This window comes from Trichomonas vaginalis, chromosome III (genome assembly GCF_026262505.1).
Source record: "Trichomonas vaginalis G3 chromosome III, whole genome shotgun sequence".
Taxonomy (NCBI): domain Eukaryota; phylum Parabasalia; order Trichomonadida; family Trichomonadidae; genus Trichomonas; species Trichomonas vaginalis.
In genome coordinates, this window is record NC_067205.1 from 1,363,369 (window position 1) to 1,380,927 (window position 17,559).

At 30.3% G+C, this 17,559-nt stretch overlaps 3 protein-coding genes across 3 annotated transcripts, besides 5 other annotated features; 1 reads left to right on the forward strand and 2 right to left on the reverse strand.

Annotated features, from left to right (window-relative positions):
* Positions 1 to 11,326: part of a mobile genetic element that runs on past the window's edge.
* TVAGG3_0619930 (uncharacterized protein) lies at positions 4,042 to 4,209 on the reverse strand (the record flags this gene model as incomplete). The annotated part of the gene is made up of 1 exon (XM_051240317.1): positions 4,042 to 4,209. The coding sequence occupies one exon, from the start codon at positions 4,207 to 4,209 to the stop codon at positions 4,042 to 4,044; it is 168 nt and encodes a 55-aa protein (XP_051086904.1).
* Positions 7,256 to 7,329: a mobile genetic element.
* Positions 7,683 to 7,790: a mobile genetic element.
* Positions 7,934 to 8,042: a mobile genetic element.
* Positions 11,327 to 13,173: 1,847 nt separating the features above from the next.
* Positions 13,174 to 13,389, forward strand: TVAGG3_0619970 (uncharacterized protein; the record flags this gene model as incomplete). Its single annotated transcript, XM_051240318.1, has 1 exon — positions 13,174 to 13,389. One exon carries the CDS (start codon positions 13,174 to 13,176, stop codon positions 13,387 to 13,389), a length of 216 nt encoding a protein of 71 aa, XP_051086905.1.
* Positions 13,390 to 14,093: 704 nt separating this feature from the next.
* On the reverse strand, positions 14,094 to 14,573 carry TVAGG3_0619980 (protein of unknown function, DUF4108 family; the record flags this gene model as incomplete). The annotated part of the gene is made up of 1 exon (XM_051240319.1): positions 14,094 to 14,573. The coding sequence occupies one exon, from the start codon at positions 14,571 to 14,573 to the stop codon at positions 14,094 to 14,096; it is 480 nt and encodes a 159-aa protein (XP_051086906.1).
* Positions 14,574 to 15,767: 1,194 nt separating this feature from the next.
* Positions 15,768 to 15,815: a mobile genetic element.
* The last annotated feature ends 1,744 nt before the right edge of the window (positions 15,816 to 17,559 follow it).

The following is a 17,559-nucleotide window of genomic DNA, read 5'->3' on the forward strand; positions in this document are numbered from 1 at the left end:
TGCTTTATTCGATCCAGTTTTCGCAAATGTTAAAGATGAACTTAAACAGCAATTCCAACCAATTATAGTAGCAAGAATTGCATCAGGTGCTTTATCTCAAGCATTCAAAGATTTAATAAGAAACCTTTATATCAGCAACGAGGTTTAACTTATGTTTAGTTAAGGAATCAGATAAAAGAAAATTTGAGAAATCTAGATATTATAAGAATGCAATTAATGAATATATTCGGTCTATTAATTTCGATGAAAATAGCTAAAAATCAACTTCATGAACAAATACAGGGAATAATAGATCAAAAGTTCCAGCAAAATAAAAGTTTAAATATATTTTTTTATTCGAATATAAATGAGAAGACGTTTCACTAGTCAAAAGAACACTAACGCAAAAGCAGAGATTACGGTTGGTTATAACGTAAATGATGATAAATCACGAATTATTCAAAATGTTAAAGTTAATGTTAGCCCGAATTAACAAGGTCAGCAACTCAACCAAATTTATTAATCTCGTGACTTACCGAAGAATGAGGAGAATGAAGAAAACATGAGAATGGAGACCCAATCATTTTATCTGAACCCGGTAAAGAACCTGTTGAACTTCCCACTTATCCAACATACCCCCACCTCTTTCATCAAACATCGAAACCCATATAAAATAGACATTAATTCTGAATTAATGAAAATTTACCGTGATATAATAATTAATAATTATGATTCAATAATAAATTTAATTGACCAATCCGGTTTAATTATTTTACCTTATGAATCATTAATTCACATTATCGCCATTCTTTGTGATGTTCAAGATTCAGACGTTAAGATTCAATTTTTCATAGATGATGAGGTTTCATGCTGCGGAACAGTTGCAAAAATAAATCCTATAAAGGATATTAGCACAATTAAGATATCAAAGAACGGAACAACAACTGAACTTCATTTAACATATAATGATATTTATAATAAAATAGTTGATGAATATAAAATATCACTTGAAAAATCTTTGTTAAGGCTATTTAATATTCAAGCATTAACATTATCGAATAATAATCCTTTGAATCATAATCAATAATAATTGACCTTTCACCAGTTTCTATCGTTTGTTTTATTCTTTTGTTCCCCACTATCCGGATCGGTCATTGTAATTGTTTTGTTATAGTATCAGCTTTATCTTTAACTTCAATCTTTTTTCCATCGGGATATTTAACCAAAATTCAAAAATTCGATATTGTCAATCTGTTCATATTTTAATCTATCAATTACATTTTTAATACCATCTGAAAATCTTATGAAATGGTCATTATATGGGTTTGATTGAACTAAATTTGAATGAAGTGAAATATAACCTGTTGATGAATATGACATTGACTCATATTTTCTGAAAACACTAAAATTTATAACATGAATGAATTTCTTATTCGTTGAATTTATGAATTCTTGAGGTAATCTTATTCTAGTTTTATTTATCACTGGAAAATAACGCTTTACCATATTTTTAATCGTAATAAAAATGTCAATTATCAATATTATTTCGAATAATAGCTGTGAAAAATTTAACAGTTAGCGGAATTTATAATGTTACTCTCGTTTCTGTGAGTGGTAAATTTAATCCCATTCTTTTAGACCTTCAGATTAATATCATTTATTAAAGATGACTTTGAAAAACGTATGATATGTATATAAATAATGTGATAGCGAAATGGGATATTAACATGATTTTAAGTTATTTAAATGAATCATTTATCGTATGGTATGACGAAAATTTTAAATCAAAACCTGATAAACTTTTGAACTTGATGAAATAAATAACCTTATTAAATTTCCCTGAAAATTAAATTTTGTACTCCTCATCTTCGTTCATTGTTGGGGATATTAAATTTTAAAAAGATGTTGGGGTTTTTGTATTCTGACACCGGTTCCAATTTCATTTTAATCAAATGTGATAAATTAATACCCAATAGAATTTTCACATCAAACATTAGACCCTAACTCTTACCCATCAATACAAAACATTTTATCCATCAACTTAAACACATTTTCTTTATCATATCCGTTTCAATTATCCGGGAATTCATTTATTCTTCATTCAAAAGATTTATCAAATATAAATTTAGAGTAACTGACCTATTTGATTGTGATTTAGAATTCATGAATGAAATATTATGGCAATTTCAAATAGAAAAAATAGCTGATGAGATAACAGATTAAATATTTATTTTTAAATCATATAAATGATTAAACAACAGCAACTTAAGGCACAAAACACCCAGGTCCTTCAGACCATTACATACGCCATATATGCATATAATTCAAGAACGCAGAACAAACGCAAAGGTTGAAATATGGAGATTTGGAGATAGTATTGAAAAATGAACATTCGAATTCGTTTGCAAAGGTGTGCAGTGATATACAAAATAAAAGAAATTTTATTTATGAATTCAAAAATTAAAGGAATAACGGATGATATAACATCAATTCCACCAGAAGACAGAGATATACGCATTAAATGCATTTCCTAAAGTTTTGAAGATTGGAAGATTTAATTTAAATGAGAATTCATAGAAGATTTCCTAAATGACATAATGAAGAAGTGGGGATAAGGAATATGTGGATATGAGTAATGAAGAAGGCAAATTTGGTTTATGTTGATGAAAAAGATAATGAAATTAAAGAAAAGTTGATGGTATCATAATGGACATTTGAGACTTTTAAAGTTAAAGCTGATACAGAATGGGTTTCAGGATGTTTAGACCTTAAAGCAGATAAAACATATGTTGATGAAAATTATGCAAAGAAGTCGAAGTAAATGATGTGATTACAAGCATGAAAAATGAAATACTTCAAACATTATATCCTGTTGGTTCTATTTATACGTCAATGAACTCAACAAATCCTTCAGAAGTTTTAGGTTTTGGTACGTGGAAGCAGATTGTAGATAAATTCTTATACGTGGCTAGATATTCAAAGCAAAACAGGAGGTTCGAAGAAAAATAAAGAAGCAAACCTTCCACCACACATCATACAGGAACTACAAACTTTTCTGGCGACCATAGCCACTCATTAAGAGACCACCCATTATACAACTCAGAATATGAAGCTGGCTATGATTTTATCTCCAGATTAAAACCATTCAGCAAAAAAGACTTTTCGACCAACTGAACCAGGAGGAAATCATGTCCATACTTTCACAACAAATCCAACAGGCTTGGGTAAAGATTATATGCACATTTGTGACTGTATTCGCATGGTACCGCATTCATTAAACGCGCTTGAGCCCAGACCTTTGGTCAAGGCTTACCGAATGAACTAAATATATTTTATGTCTGTAATTAATTAGGTAATGAACTGCGGAAATATATTTTATCGTTAAGTGACTCAAAGAGTCCGGAGACAAAGTCTCATGTTTTTAGGTTATTCAATAATTAATTATTTTTGAAGAACTGAAGGTGCTACCATGTTACCATGGGTCACTCGGTTAATTAACTTCTCTGAAAAAATGAGACAACATGACATTTAGACAACAACACAGGAGGAAGGCAGTTATGAATTATTTTTGAAGAACTGAAGGTGTCACTACGTCACCATGTGTCACTCGGTTAATTAACTTCTCTGAAAAAATGAGACAACATGACATTTAGACAACAACACAGGAGGAAGGCAGTTATGAATTATTTTTGAAGAACTGAAGGTGTCACTACGTCACCATGTGTCACTCGGTTAATTAACTTCTCTGAAAAAATGAGACAACATGACATTTAGACAACAACACAGGAGGAAGGCAGTTATAAATTATTTTTGAAGAACTGAAGGTGCTACCATGTTACCATGGGTCACTCGGTTAATTAACTTCTCTGAAAAAATGAGACAACATGACATTTAGACAACAACACAGGAGGAAGGCAGTTATGAATTATTTTTGAAGAACTGAAGGTGTCACTACGTCACCATGTGTCACTCGGTTAATTAACTTCTCTGAAAAAATGAGACAACATGACATTTAGACAACAACACAGGAGGATTAATGCAAAAATAAATTCCAATCATACATTATAAAGCTTCATTTACAGGTATTTCATCGTCAGTAAATGAATCCTCATTATCGTTTGGTTCAACCTGTTTATATAATCCTTTCATTTCTTCTTTCAAAACATAACACCATGTTTGTTTACCATCTATTCTTCTCTGTTTCTTATCACATTTATCCTTAATGCTCATTTGAAAGTTTTTGTCTTTCATGTCTGATGGTTTGCAGAATAGAGCATTTTTACACGTCATACCCGCACACAATTCATCATAATGTGTATTTATCCATACATCTAAAGGATTTGTTGATAATTCAATTAAATCTTGTTTGGCTTCAGTCATCGGTATGATTCGTACATTAAATGATGAAAGGTCATATTGCATAAAATATGTTAGTAAATTATCATAAAATTCCTTTGTGCATGAATTCATCAAATTCTTGAAGTAATCAAATTGACCCTTGAATTTACCATTAACCCTTAAAACTACATATCTTCTGTCTCCAACTTCAATTTTGACAGGGTAGACGTTATTAGTTACGAAAATGAAGTTTGCAACGTTCTGAGCAGTTCTTCTGGGTTGATTCTTTTCATTAATTCTAATCTCATTATCCGTTATAATTGATTTCAAAGCGTTGAAGTTTGCAAGTCTGTCTTCACCTACATTCTTGAGTTCATTAAGTACAAGAAACATTTTATTCTCAACTACTGAATTGAAATTACCCGTTAGCTCACTTATTTCGGTAATGTTTTTACATGAATAACCAGCGAGAAGTTCAGAAATAATGTCTGTGAATCTGTTTTACCTTTCCCTGAAGTCCTTTCAAATAATTTGCTGTTTCATCTTGATTCCAGGATGTTGAATCATTGATGCAATCCAGCCGAGAAGGTATTTATAACTCATCGTTATTATCACAAATGCTTCTTTAATGAAATTCATAAATCTCAATTTTTGAGTAATCAGGCTTTTCAAGAATGTTGTATTTATAACCCTGAAACGTTGAGAAAACATCTGGAGAATCAGATTTAAAGCAAACACCCTTAACGTAATGAAGACAATTGATTTAGTAGTACATCCCATGCTGTTATGGTTTTACCTTCTTCTTAAATAATTTAATCATTTTGAGTGACTCTTTCATGTTTGACTGAAGAACAAATGATATTTGATCATTTTGTCGTGTATGTTGTAATCTTTCTGAATGAAAATATTTATTTCCACAATCTACAAAAACGGATTACACGTGATAAATCCTCAATTACTTCAGAACTGTTTATACTGATGATTTTCAGCCTTGCGTCTAATATCTGTTATCAAAAACGAGTCATCAAGTTTGATATCAAATGTTATTTTGGCTTACGTAATAAAGGTAAAACGTATTCATCATAATATTCCTTTTGATAAAGTTTTAGAATCTTCACTAAAACAAATGGAGAAGTCATTAAATGTGCATATCTACTACGTGCTTTTTTCAAAATTACTTTTTGCATTTTCAGTTAAATTGCAAAAATTATAAAACGTTATCGTATGCTTCATTAATTAAATGATTAGAACGAATTAATTGCTTAAACAGTGTGAATAATGTAACTTCTTTTTCTAAATTCATGTCCACCATCATTATGTACTTCAAATCACAGATGCCATCAACTATGCTCTGCAAGTTATCGTCAATGTTTACATCTTTGTTTTCATTCATGATATTCTTTATTCTTCGTTCTTCTGTTCAACCTTACCTTAATATTCAAATCATTTAATATATCATTCACTGTTCTAGTTAATGTTGAATCATAACTTCCACGAATGAATGAGTATGTATTGATTGGTTCTGATGCATTCTTGCGAACTCTTGAATCAGCCATAATACTAATGAACGCTTTGAATCATCAATAGAAGTCATTATGTCAATATCATAATCATTGCAGGAATAACATTTAATCATTCTGTTCGAAACTGCATAGAAGAAATTAGTGTTGCAATAAATGTGAAGACTCCTGAAGCGGTTTAACGATAACATCTTTATCCGAAAGTTTGATAAAATGTCTTTTCTAACTGTTTCTTTAAGTTCATCATGTTACGATTTATGATATCAACATCTATAATCGTTAAATTTGAAATTTATTACTAATAAAGCTGTACCAGTTTTCCTTCCTCTTCCTCCATCGTGTTTGAGTAGTTATTGTAAATCAATCTTTTTCACCAATCTTTTCGTTGAGGGTTTTAGTTTCTGCCACAACTAATTCCTCAGCTAATGAATCAATAACTTTTTCATCAGAAACGATATAGTTGTTGTTGTTGTTGTTGTTGTTTGTTGCTGTCATTTATATAGGAATAAAAAAATAAAAATAATTTTAAAACTAACTTTATTTTTGGACTGCATCATATTTCCAGGACTGTTGTCAAAATGTCATGTTGTCTCATTTTTTAAAAGAAGTTAAATGACCTGGTGACCTGGTCTGAGGGACCTGGGTGTTTTGCGCCTTAAGTTGCTGTTGTTTAATCATTTATTATGATTTAAAAATAAATATTTAATCTGTTATCTCATCAGCTATTTTTTCATTTGAATTGCCATAATATTCATTCATGAATTCTAAATCACAATCAAAAGGTCAGTTACTCTAAATTTAATATTTGATAAATCTTTTGAATGAAGAATAAATGAATTCCCGGATAATTGAAACGGATATGATAAAGAAAATGTGTTTAAGTTGATGGATAAAATGTTTGTATTGATGGTAAGAGTTAGGGTTAATGTTTGATGTGAAATCTTGCATTGGGTATTAACTTTATCACATTTGATTAAAATGAAATTGAACGCGTGTCAGAATACAAAACATCCCCAACAATCTTTTTCAAAATTTAATATCCCCAACAATGAACGAAGATGAGGAGTACAAATTTAATTTTCAGCGGAAATTTAATAAGGTTATTTATTTCATCAAGTTCAAAAAGTTTATCAGTTTTGATTGTAAAATTTTCGTCATACCATACGATAAATGATTCATTTAAATAACTTAAATCATGTTAATATCCCATTTCGCTATCACATTATTTATATACATATCATACGTTTTTTCAAAGTCATCTTTAATAAATGATATATAATCTGAAGGGTCTAAAAAGAATGGATTAAATTTACCACTCACAGAAACGAAGTAACATTATAATTCCGCTAACTGTTAAATTTAATTCACAGCTATTATTCGAAATAATATTGATAATTGACATTTTTATTACGATTAAAAAAATATGGTAATGTTTATATACGAAACGATAAAAACAGTTTGACAGAAAAGTGACAACTTTACGTGTCAAAAATATAAAAAGTGATATTTTATTCATCATTATCTCTTCATAATTTATTTCATATTCTTCGTCTTACAAACAAAAGATGGGAATGTGAACAATTGCGGGCAATTTTTAGCCAATTTTGGCTTGGAACTAGAGCTGCGAGGTCATGATAGTATCAGTACCGTACAGGCCTACTTCTCTATATGGGCCGAGAAATTTTGGTGAAATGTGGTCGCGCATTTCACAAAATTTTTTCGGCCATAGATGAATTGAGGGTGAGAGATTTATTTCATACATACTATCTCAACTCCAATCCAGCAAAATGGCTTAAAAATTCCAACCGCAATTGAAAAATGCGGGCATTTAGCCATTTTGGCTTGGAACTAGAGCCTGCGAGGTACATGATAGTATCAGTACCTCACAGGCTCTAGTTCTCTATATGGCGCCGAGAAATTTTGGTGAAATGTGGTCGCATTTCACCAAAATTTTTTTCGGCGCCATAGGATGAATTGGAGGGTGAGAGATATTATTTCATACAATACTACTCTCACCCTCCAATTCCCAGCCAAAATGGCTAAAAATTGCCCGCAATGTGAACAATTGCGGGCAATTTTTAGCCATTTTTGGCTTGGAACTAGAGCCTGCGAGGTACATGGATAGTATCAGTACCTCACAGGCTCTAGTTCTCTATATGGCGCCGAGAAATTTTGGTGAAATGTGGTCGCATTTCACCAAAATTTTTTTCGGCGCCATAGGATGAATTGGAGGGTGAGAGATATTATTTCATACAATACTACTCTCACCCTCCAATTCCCAGCCAAAATGGCTAAAAAATTGCCCGCAATGTGAAACAATTGCGGGCAATTTTTAGCCATTTTGGCTTGGAACTAGAGCCTGCGAGGTACATGGATAGTATCAGTACCTCACAGGCTCTAGTTCTCTATGGCGCCGAGAAATTTTGGTGAAATGTGGTCGCATTTCACCAAAATTTTTTTCGGCGCATAGATGATATTGGAGGGTGAGAGATATTTATTTCATACAATACTACTCTCACCCTCAATTTTAATTACTTAAACTCATTCTATTTTTTTGACATGTAAATGTCACTTTTACTGAGATCTGACACAATGTCAGATCTCTTTTTTTCGTATATAAGAGTAAAGCGTTATTTTCCAGTGATAAATAAAACTAGAATAAGATTACCTCAAGAATTCATAAATTCAACGAATAAGAAATTCATTCATGTTATAAATTTTTAGTGTTTTCAGAAAATATGAGTCAGTCATATTCATCAACAGGTATATTTCACTTCATTCAAAATTTAGTTCAATCAAACCCATATAATGACCATTTCATAAGATTTTCAGATGGTATTAAAAATGTAATTGATAGATTAAAATATGAACAGATTGACAATATTCGAATTTTTGGAATTTTGGTTTAAATATCCCGATGGAAAAAAAGATTGAAGTTAAAGATAAAGCTGATACTATAACAAAACAATTACAATGACCGATCCGGATAGTGGGGAACAAAAAGAAATAAAACAAACGATAGAAACTGGTGAAAGGTCAATTATTATTGATTATGATTCAAAGGATTATTATTCGATAATGTTAATGCTTGAATATTAAATAGCCTTAACAAAGAATTTTTCAAGTGATATTTTATATTCATCAACTATTTTATTATAAATATTCATTATATGTTAAATGAAGTTCAGTTGTTGTTCCGTTCTTTGATATCTTAATTGTGCTAATATCCTTTATAGGATTTATTTTTGCAACTGTTCCGCAGCATGAAACCTCATCATCTATGAAAAATTGAATCTTAACGTCTGAATCTTGAACATCACAAAGAATGGCGATAATGTGAATTAATGATTCATAAGGTAAAATAATTAAACCGGATTGGTCAATTAAATTTATTATTGAATCATAATTATTAATTATTATATCACGGTAAATTTTCATTAATTCAGAATTAATGTCTATTTTATATGGGTTCTCGATGTTTGATGAAAGAGGGTGGGGGTATGTTGGATAAGTGGGAAGTTTCAACAGGTTCTTTACCGGGTTCAGATAAAATGATTGGGTCTCCATCTCATGGTTTTTCTTCATTCTCCTCATTCTTCGGTAAGTCACGAGTTAATAAATTTGGTTGAGTTGCTGACCTTGTTAATTCGGGGCTAACATTAACTTTAACATTTTGAATAATTCGTGATTTATCATCATTTACGTTATAACCAACCGTAATTCTGCTTTTGCGTTAGTGTTCTTTTGACTAGTGAAACGTCTTCTCATTTTAATCGAATAAAAAAAAGAAAATATATTTAAAGTTTTATTTAGTTGTTACGGTAATATCCCAAGGTTCATCCTTGTTTGCTTATACTTTCTTTGTAACTGCACCAATTATGTTATTGATATTGCTTTGAGTTTCTTCCAGTCTTATTTTATCATTTACAATATCTTTAATCATTTCATTACATGCATTCTTAAAACTATCTGATTTTTCTAATTTACGTCTATCACTTTCTTTAATTAAATCAAAGTTATAACCTTGTTGAGAATAAAGTGGTTTCTTTATCAATTCCTTGAACGCTTCTGAAAGTGAAGATGAAGAAATTCTTGCCACTTGAATTGGTTTAAATTCTGCTTTCATTGCTTCTTTCTGTTCATTGAACACTGGATCGAATAAAGCAACTTTAAAGAATTTCTTAGCTGAATTTCAGGTCTCAAATATGCATATTGACCATCAAACTGATTAACATATCGTGGTAATCCATCCGGTCCCTCTTCAACAGCATTTAATTCTTCATTGAAATAAGAATATGGAATAAGATGGTATGAATACATTGGACCATTTTCACCTTCTCCAATGTATTGTTTAACAGCTTTTCCATTTTTATCAAATTGCATAGGATAACATTCATTATATGCTTTACGTTTAGGATAATCCGTCATTGTTAATTTATACCCATTATGACTTTAATATTTCCTTGACCATCAGTAACGAAAACTTCATTTATACCATCAGGCTTTCCATTTGGTCCTGTAATGTCTGCTTCATGTGCTTCCCAATTTGGTCCATGACGTTTGGCATATGCTTGAGCTTCTGGTAATGTTAAAACGTTTCTCATTTGTTTAACATCCTTTTGAAGACCGGCAACAATGTGGACTAATTCTTTCATTCCGTCTGGAACTTTCATAGTTCTATTATATGCACCCTTTTTGTTTGTCCCTTGTTTTAATGGAACCTGTAGAAGATTTGCTATTTCTGTCATGTTTAATTATAAATAAAAAATAAAAATTAATTATAAAAAGTTAATCAAATTTAATGGAACCTTTATTTAAATCAACTATTATTTTTCCATGTTCACCTAATTGCTGATATTGTGTGCAAAGTTCATTAATGCTCATTGGTAAATTCACTTGATAAAGCATAACGTTCAACTGTTGACGACTAAACCCACTGAAAATGAAAAGTGTTGATAGATTGATTTAATGTTTGTGCTTAATGCTTTGAAGTATTGAACAGCCATGAAGAATGAACACTGAATGTGTCGACATTGAGTTAATAATTGATTAAAATATGATTTCTCATTAGTTATTAGTTTTGATTTCACGGCATCATCTAGAAAAATTAGTGAATGCAAAAATTCTTTATCAAAATTTGAAATAGAAAGTGTTTCAAATAATTCATCCCGTTGTTTATCAATAATTTTATCCTCTAATCCTTGCTTCTTGATTGTATTATATAATTCTTTATACATTAAAAAGTTTTTTAAATAATCTTCTGCTTCTTCTTGTGATAAATAAATAATTGGAATTTTGATTAAATGCTTTAAAGATTCAAATGTATCATCTGAAGGTGAACCTGAACGGTTGATATAAATTAACACATGTGAATGGGGGGAAGTGTTAGCAATAATGATAATTTGTTTTAATATCGTTAATGTTTTACCTTTATTTTGTTTACCAATTGCTGCAGTGATTGAATTTAAGTAACATTCAGAATATGGAATTTTCATTAATTTTTCCTTAGATAGAGCATTTCTATTATCACTCAATGCTTCATTAATCATATCATCTATGTAGGTATTATATACATCTGTTAATTCTTCAGAATTTAAATCCATTTAATCAAAAATAAATTTATAATTTTAAACATTTCTATTCATCAATATTTCATCATATGAACTTCTATACTGTGGTGGTGTACCTGTTGAATGATATTTCAAACCTTCGTCCGGTGTCCATGTCCAATACGTAGTCCTAGTAAACCAAACCTGAGGAGGATTTGTCACCTTTGAACAGTAAGTGTCATTTCACCCTGAATGATTGGATAAGCTTTCACTTGTACTGTAACTTGTGAATTGAAAGTTTCTAATCCATCAAAGAATATACCCGCTCCATCACGTTGAACTGGGATAGTGCATAAGAATGAAGTTTGGTCTTTTCATGTTCTAGCTAATGGTGTGCCATCATCTGCATTCAGTGGTCTAGTTAATGAGTCCTCGTATTCTTCTGTGCATTCATTCACTCCATCTAAATCAGAAGCTTGAAGCATACGTGTAAAGAATATGTCACCCACTGTGGTCATCGCTTGATCGGGGAAGTTTCTGGAATCTATAGTGACCTGAAGACCTCGAAGCATTGGATTTTCTAAAACTGTTCTTTGCATTGCATTCTTCGGAAATGTTAACACAACATCTGTAACATTATGAAGAGCGTATGAGAAATCTGAGCTAATACCTTCAGGAGTGATGCAACCTCCATTTAGTGAACGAACGTCAATATGTTGAGCTGGAATCATGAATGGATCTTCCTTACTAAATAAACGTGGTATTGCTTAACTGATTCTTCAATTAAACCGTATCCTGGTGTAATGCATTTATCCTCTAAAACTTCCATCTTTGTGCATGAAATAATAACGTCTTCAACTGTTGCGTCAGCAGATGTAGCGGCTAAGCCTGTAATTTAATTTGGCAGGAAGTCCGATTTGTTGGAATTTGCGATCATATTTATAAACATGATTCATAATCTTTTCATAATTTTCATCAGTTATCTTTTCATAAACATAATTTTGTAAATCAGCAACTCTTAACGGGTCAACCTGACAAAATACTAAAGTATCCCTGAAAACATAATATTTAAGAATGATTTCACCAAAATGATTTAGGATAATCATCGAACGCTTGAAATGCTAACAATCATTTACCGGAATAATCATATCAAAAGTGATATCAACTTCTTCATTTGCTTTCTTGAAAACTTCTGAAGGGTCAATATATTTACCACATACTGAGTTATCATATTTTTGAACATTATTATATAACGAATGAACAAACTTTTTAACTTTCCTTTCTGATTTTGGTTTATATGTTGCAAATGCGAAAGATTCACGAGCGCAATCCATCTGAAGATAACCGGCATCACCTCTTTCGGTTTCTACTTCTAATTGTTTAAAGCTTTGATTTGATGATTTGTAACCAACGAATAAACGCATGCATTTAAAAGCGGCATCACATGTGAAAGCTTTATTTGAAACAAGAGTTGCTTTAACTTTGCGTTTAATATATGTGTCACCTAATTGGTTCACATCATGAGCCGGATTTGTAATTCTTAAATGAGTTTGTTTATCATCAAAATATGGAGTATCAGAGTCATAGCATGAACTTTCAAGTTCTCTATAATATCTTCTACCGTCATTCTTTGCGAATATTTCATTTATCTTTTCGAATGAATGAAACACATTTCCATTAATTGGTTTAGTGTTTGGCACTAAATAGTTAGTCGTCATTTATTAATAAATAAAAAATCAAAATTAAAAGATGAAAATGAATTTTTAATTTTAATGAAATAATCAACTATGGCTGCAGGTATATTTAAGAAACTGTGGGATAAAGTAAAAAGAGGAGCGCATAAAGTTTGGGAAACAATGAAGAAAGGAGCAAATTGGATATTTAAGAATAAAGAAGCAATTAGTGACATTGCTGAATCAATAACGCCAAAAGCTGCCCCAATAAGAGAACTTTTAAATAAAGGAGAAAAAGTTTATCAAAGACTTCAACCGATACTAAGATAAAAATAATATTTATTTATTTTTCCACTATCTACCTCCTATTTTATTAAGTATTCCTTCAGCTATTCCACCAATTGCGTTACCCGCTTGTGCTCCCATTGCCGGATTACCTGCTTTAGTACCTAATACTCCACCTATGATAGTTCCTGCCGTTTTCGCTACTGGTGCCAAAAAGTTTGCAATGGGTTTAATAATCTTTTGATGAACCCAACCCGCAGCTTTCTTAATTCCATCCCATAATTTTTTAAAGAATCCTGCCGCCATTTCTGATTTAATATTAATTAAAAAATATATTTCATCACTTATATTCTAATTTTTATTTAATGATAAATGAAACCGATTTTAAAAATAAATGAAACAAAGGAGGATGAAATAAATGAAAGTGAAAATGTTCAACAAAAAATAAACGTTGTTAAACCAATTACTGAAATAAAAATTTTTTCATCTGTTGAAGAATTTAATAACTATTATGCTAACAATAAAAAATTATTTGAAGAATTGACAACATGTAAATTGAATAAAATGTTTAAAGTTGATGGATTCAAAATTTCAAAAATAAAAGGAGTGGTTAGTTTGAAATCTATTCCACAATCAAGAATCACCTCATTAATGAAAATAGATGATTTAACAAAAAGAATAGAAATTATTGAAGAAAGAATGAATCAAATAATTGATTTCATAAATCATGACTCGTTGAGCCCGGGTCCTTAAAGCCCATCACTGAGTTCAAGGTTATATTCATCAAATATTTCATTATTAAATGCAACTTCTGCTAGTTTATTTATTTTTTCAATACGATCATTTGAAAGTCTATCGTTTAATTTTTTCTGAAGTTTTTCATTTTCTAGTTCTGAAACTTTATTTGGATGATATTTAAACCCGTTAAATTCTTTTTCCTCAGTTTTGATCATTAATTTACAAAGAACTTTTGTGGTTGGAATTCGTTTAAACCATTTATCATTAATATTTGTTATAAATTCAATATTCGGAATTAATTCCCAAATTTTTGCATTTTCAATTAATTTATTATCAAATGCAAAAGCAATAGGTTTAATATTAAACTTACCTTTATAATATAAACTTTCTACATAATCATCGAAATAAACATCTACTTGTTTAACATTTTCAAGAATTGGTGAAAGAGCATCCATTAATTGATTGACGGTTACGAATCTTGATCCACTCATTTTCTTACGAATTAAAAAAATAAATTATTCAAAAATGTAAGACATGAATTTTTAAAGTTTATTTTTTATTCATGAAAATAATTATATCTGATTTCTTTTACTCTCTCGTATATACTAGATTTAAAGAATTCAGAACATTTCCCATAATCTCCTAAATGTTTTCTTATCTTATTGGTTTTCCATTCATTATATGAAACTGAATAAACTTTATCTTTATCTTTGCATCTTTCATCACTTCCAATATATTTATATTTCAATTTTGATTTATTGGTTTCATATTCATTAACGTTTAATAATTCACAGTCTTCCTTTTTAAATAAATGTTTTATGTATTCAGGATTAACAATTCTATAATATTGCTTCCCTTTAAATCTTTGAATATAAACAGGAACACCATCCTCTAAAATTCGATAATCTATTTTATCTGGTTTTACTTGTTGGGTCATTTATGTAAGAATAAAAAAATAAATTATGTTTAAAATTAATGTTAAAAATAATGATACAAAATCGTTCAATATTGTATGAATTCTTACGTTTACAAAAAAAGTCACATAACCCGTCCTATCCTACTACTTTTTATTCCAACAAAAACACGTAAACAGATGAATGGAAACGTACTATATTTTCATAAATGTAGTAATCAGCGTGTCAGCTTTTGTTTATCATGTTCGAGTCAAAATGTATTAACTTGTAATAAGAAATATTCGAAGATTATATGAAGTATTGAGCATTCTTTGTAGAAATATTTGTAATTCATTACTAACATATATAATAAAGTTGTTTTTTTTTTCCTTATTGCAATAATTTTGTCTGATTTTAATAACTTTTCATGTATACGAGTTGTGTGAATATGCATCATAATATGCGTAAATATACTTATTTGCGACGAATAATGTGGTTGCATAATGGAGGTGCTAAATTTTGATTTTTAATATGGGGCTTTGGTATGTATAATCATGTTCTTATCTCAACGTAGGAGTATTGGTGCAATATGATTAAAATTTACGAGGTTGATCTTAAATTGAATAATTCTGGAGTATAAATCACAATGCAGCTAATTCTATGTTAAAGATAGATACAGATTGTAGTAATCAATTAGGGAGTACAAATTCATTCTTTCATTTCTGTCGTATTGAGCAGAAAGGAAGAGATCATAACCCTAGGAAAAAAAGCCCAAATTTGTCACTTTTCATAGTACGTTAAACTCAATTCGCTCGGCGAATGCCGAGCACACGTACTCATCATTCAACATAATATTCTCATTCTTTGGTTATTATAGTGCCAGACAACACAAGATTTCAAAGAATTACTTGAGTTTTCAATTAATCTTAATCCGATTTTAGATTTATCGAGAACTCCATCATCACAATCACATACTTCAGTGCGGTAACTACAATTATCCATATACAGAAGGAAGTTCTTTTCGAACAACTCATTTGGAGTCTGTTTTGGAAAGAACTTCTTTCTGTCCGACTTAATTTCATAGTTCCTGATCAACCAAAAGACAGAAACCACACATTATCTACTTAGGAAAGGAGTTCTTTCTAAATCTTCCTTAAATTGAGATTTTACGAGAGATAACCCTTCTATTGCACTTAAAAATGAACATTTTGATATCTTTAGTATCACACATGGTCATATATAGTATTTCATCTACATGAATACATTCATCTTTCGAAGTCTCTCATTAAATGGGAGGCTTCGAAAGATGAATCGTTTTATTCATACAACTTTAAATCTCGAACACATTTAGAGAGTGAGTATATCATTTTATTCTTGTTTTGAGTTTATTCTGATTCAAAATTGCAGTGAAAACAGAAGTTCACACATCATATCTGAATGTGAGCTCATCTATACTTATACGATCTCAATACCTCCACTCTAAGCATAAGAGGTGAAGTTATATAAAAATTATCAGATGCGTTGAAGTCTCAAAAGTATTGCCTGAATGCTTGTTTCATATTTGTCCAAGTAGTTTCAATGAATAAATGTATTGTTTTTTATAATTTCGATTTATTTTTAGAAAATATTCAATATAAACCTTTATTGTGTTATTTACATCTCATAAATTCTCTGTCTAAATCATATAAAAGCGCGTTTTACCCCTATGAATCAAGAAATTCATTCAATATTCATGGTATATTTATTAAATTTATACGATTTACTAATAATCAATATTATATCCTCATAAATAGCAATATATTTTGGTAATCTATGATAATCATATACAATATTTGAAATCAAATTTTCATTAGTTTAGGTTCCTTGTTAATAGTAAACCATTATATTTATTACTAATAATAAAATCTATGTGTCGTATTGAAATTCAATAAAATTACTTATTCGGTCCAAAAAAACAAATTAGATAAAATTTTTCTTTTTTTATGTAATTTTTGTTTTTCATTTTTCTCAAGATCCTAAGTATAGATCCAAGGTGATGTGATTTTTGCATCCCTGGGATGGACGATACACCCAAAGTGTCACCTTTTTGGGATAACATGAATTTTAAATATCATGAGAGTTCTGCAAACCATATGCACAATATCTATTCAGCCTGACTTCTTGTATATATGAGTTAGACTTCTTAAATATTGTGCTTGGGGCGATATAAGCATTTCCGAGATTACCATCGTGCTCTATAGTATGCTACTTCTCCCTGGTTCTAGCTCAGTTCCAAGGATATTGGCGTTCAAGGATTTGGCAAGGTCCTTCCGAAGTCTCTCATTCGATGAGAGATTTCGGAAGAATCTTGCCTTAAAGTACTCCAACTCTTGTTCTTTTGTTCCTAAATAGTGAGAAAAGTTATTTGACTACTTAAGGTAGAGATTATCCGAGGTCCCTCATTTGATGAGAGGCCTCGGATAATCTCTGCCTTAAAATTGTACACTTGTAGTCCATGAGAGTGTAAGTATACATTGATAGGACAGCTTTCTTCTGAAGTCTTAGATTTGATGAGAACCTCAGAAGAAAACTGTCCTATTTTATA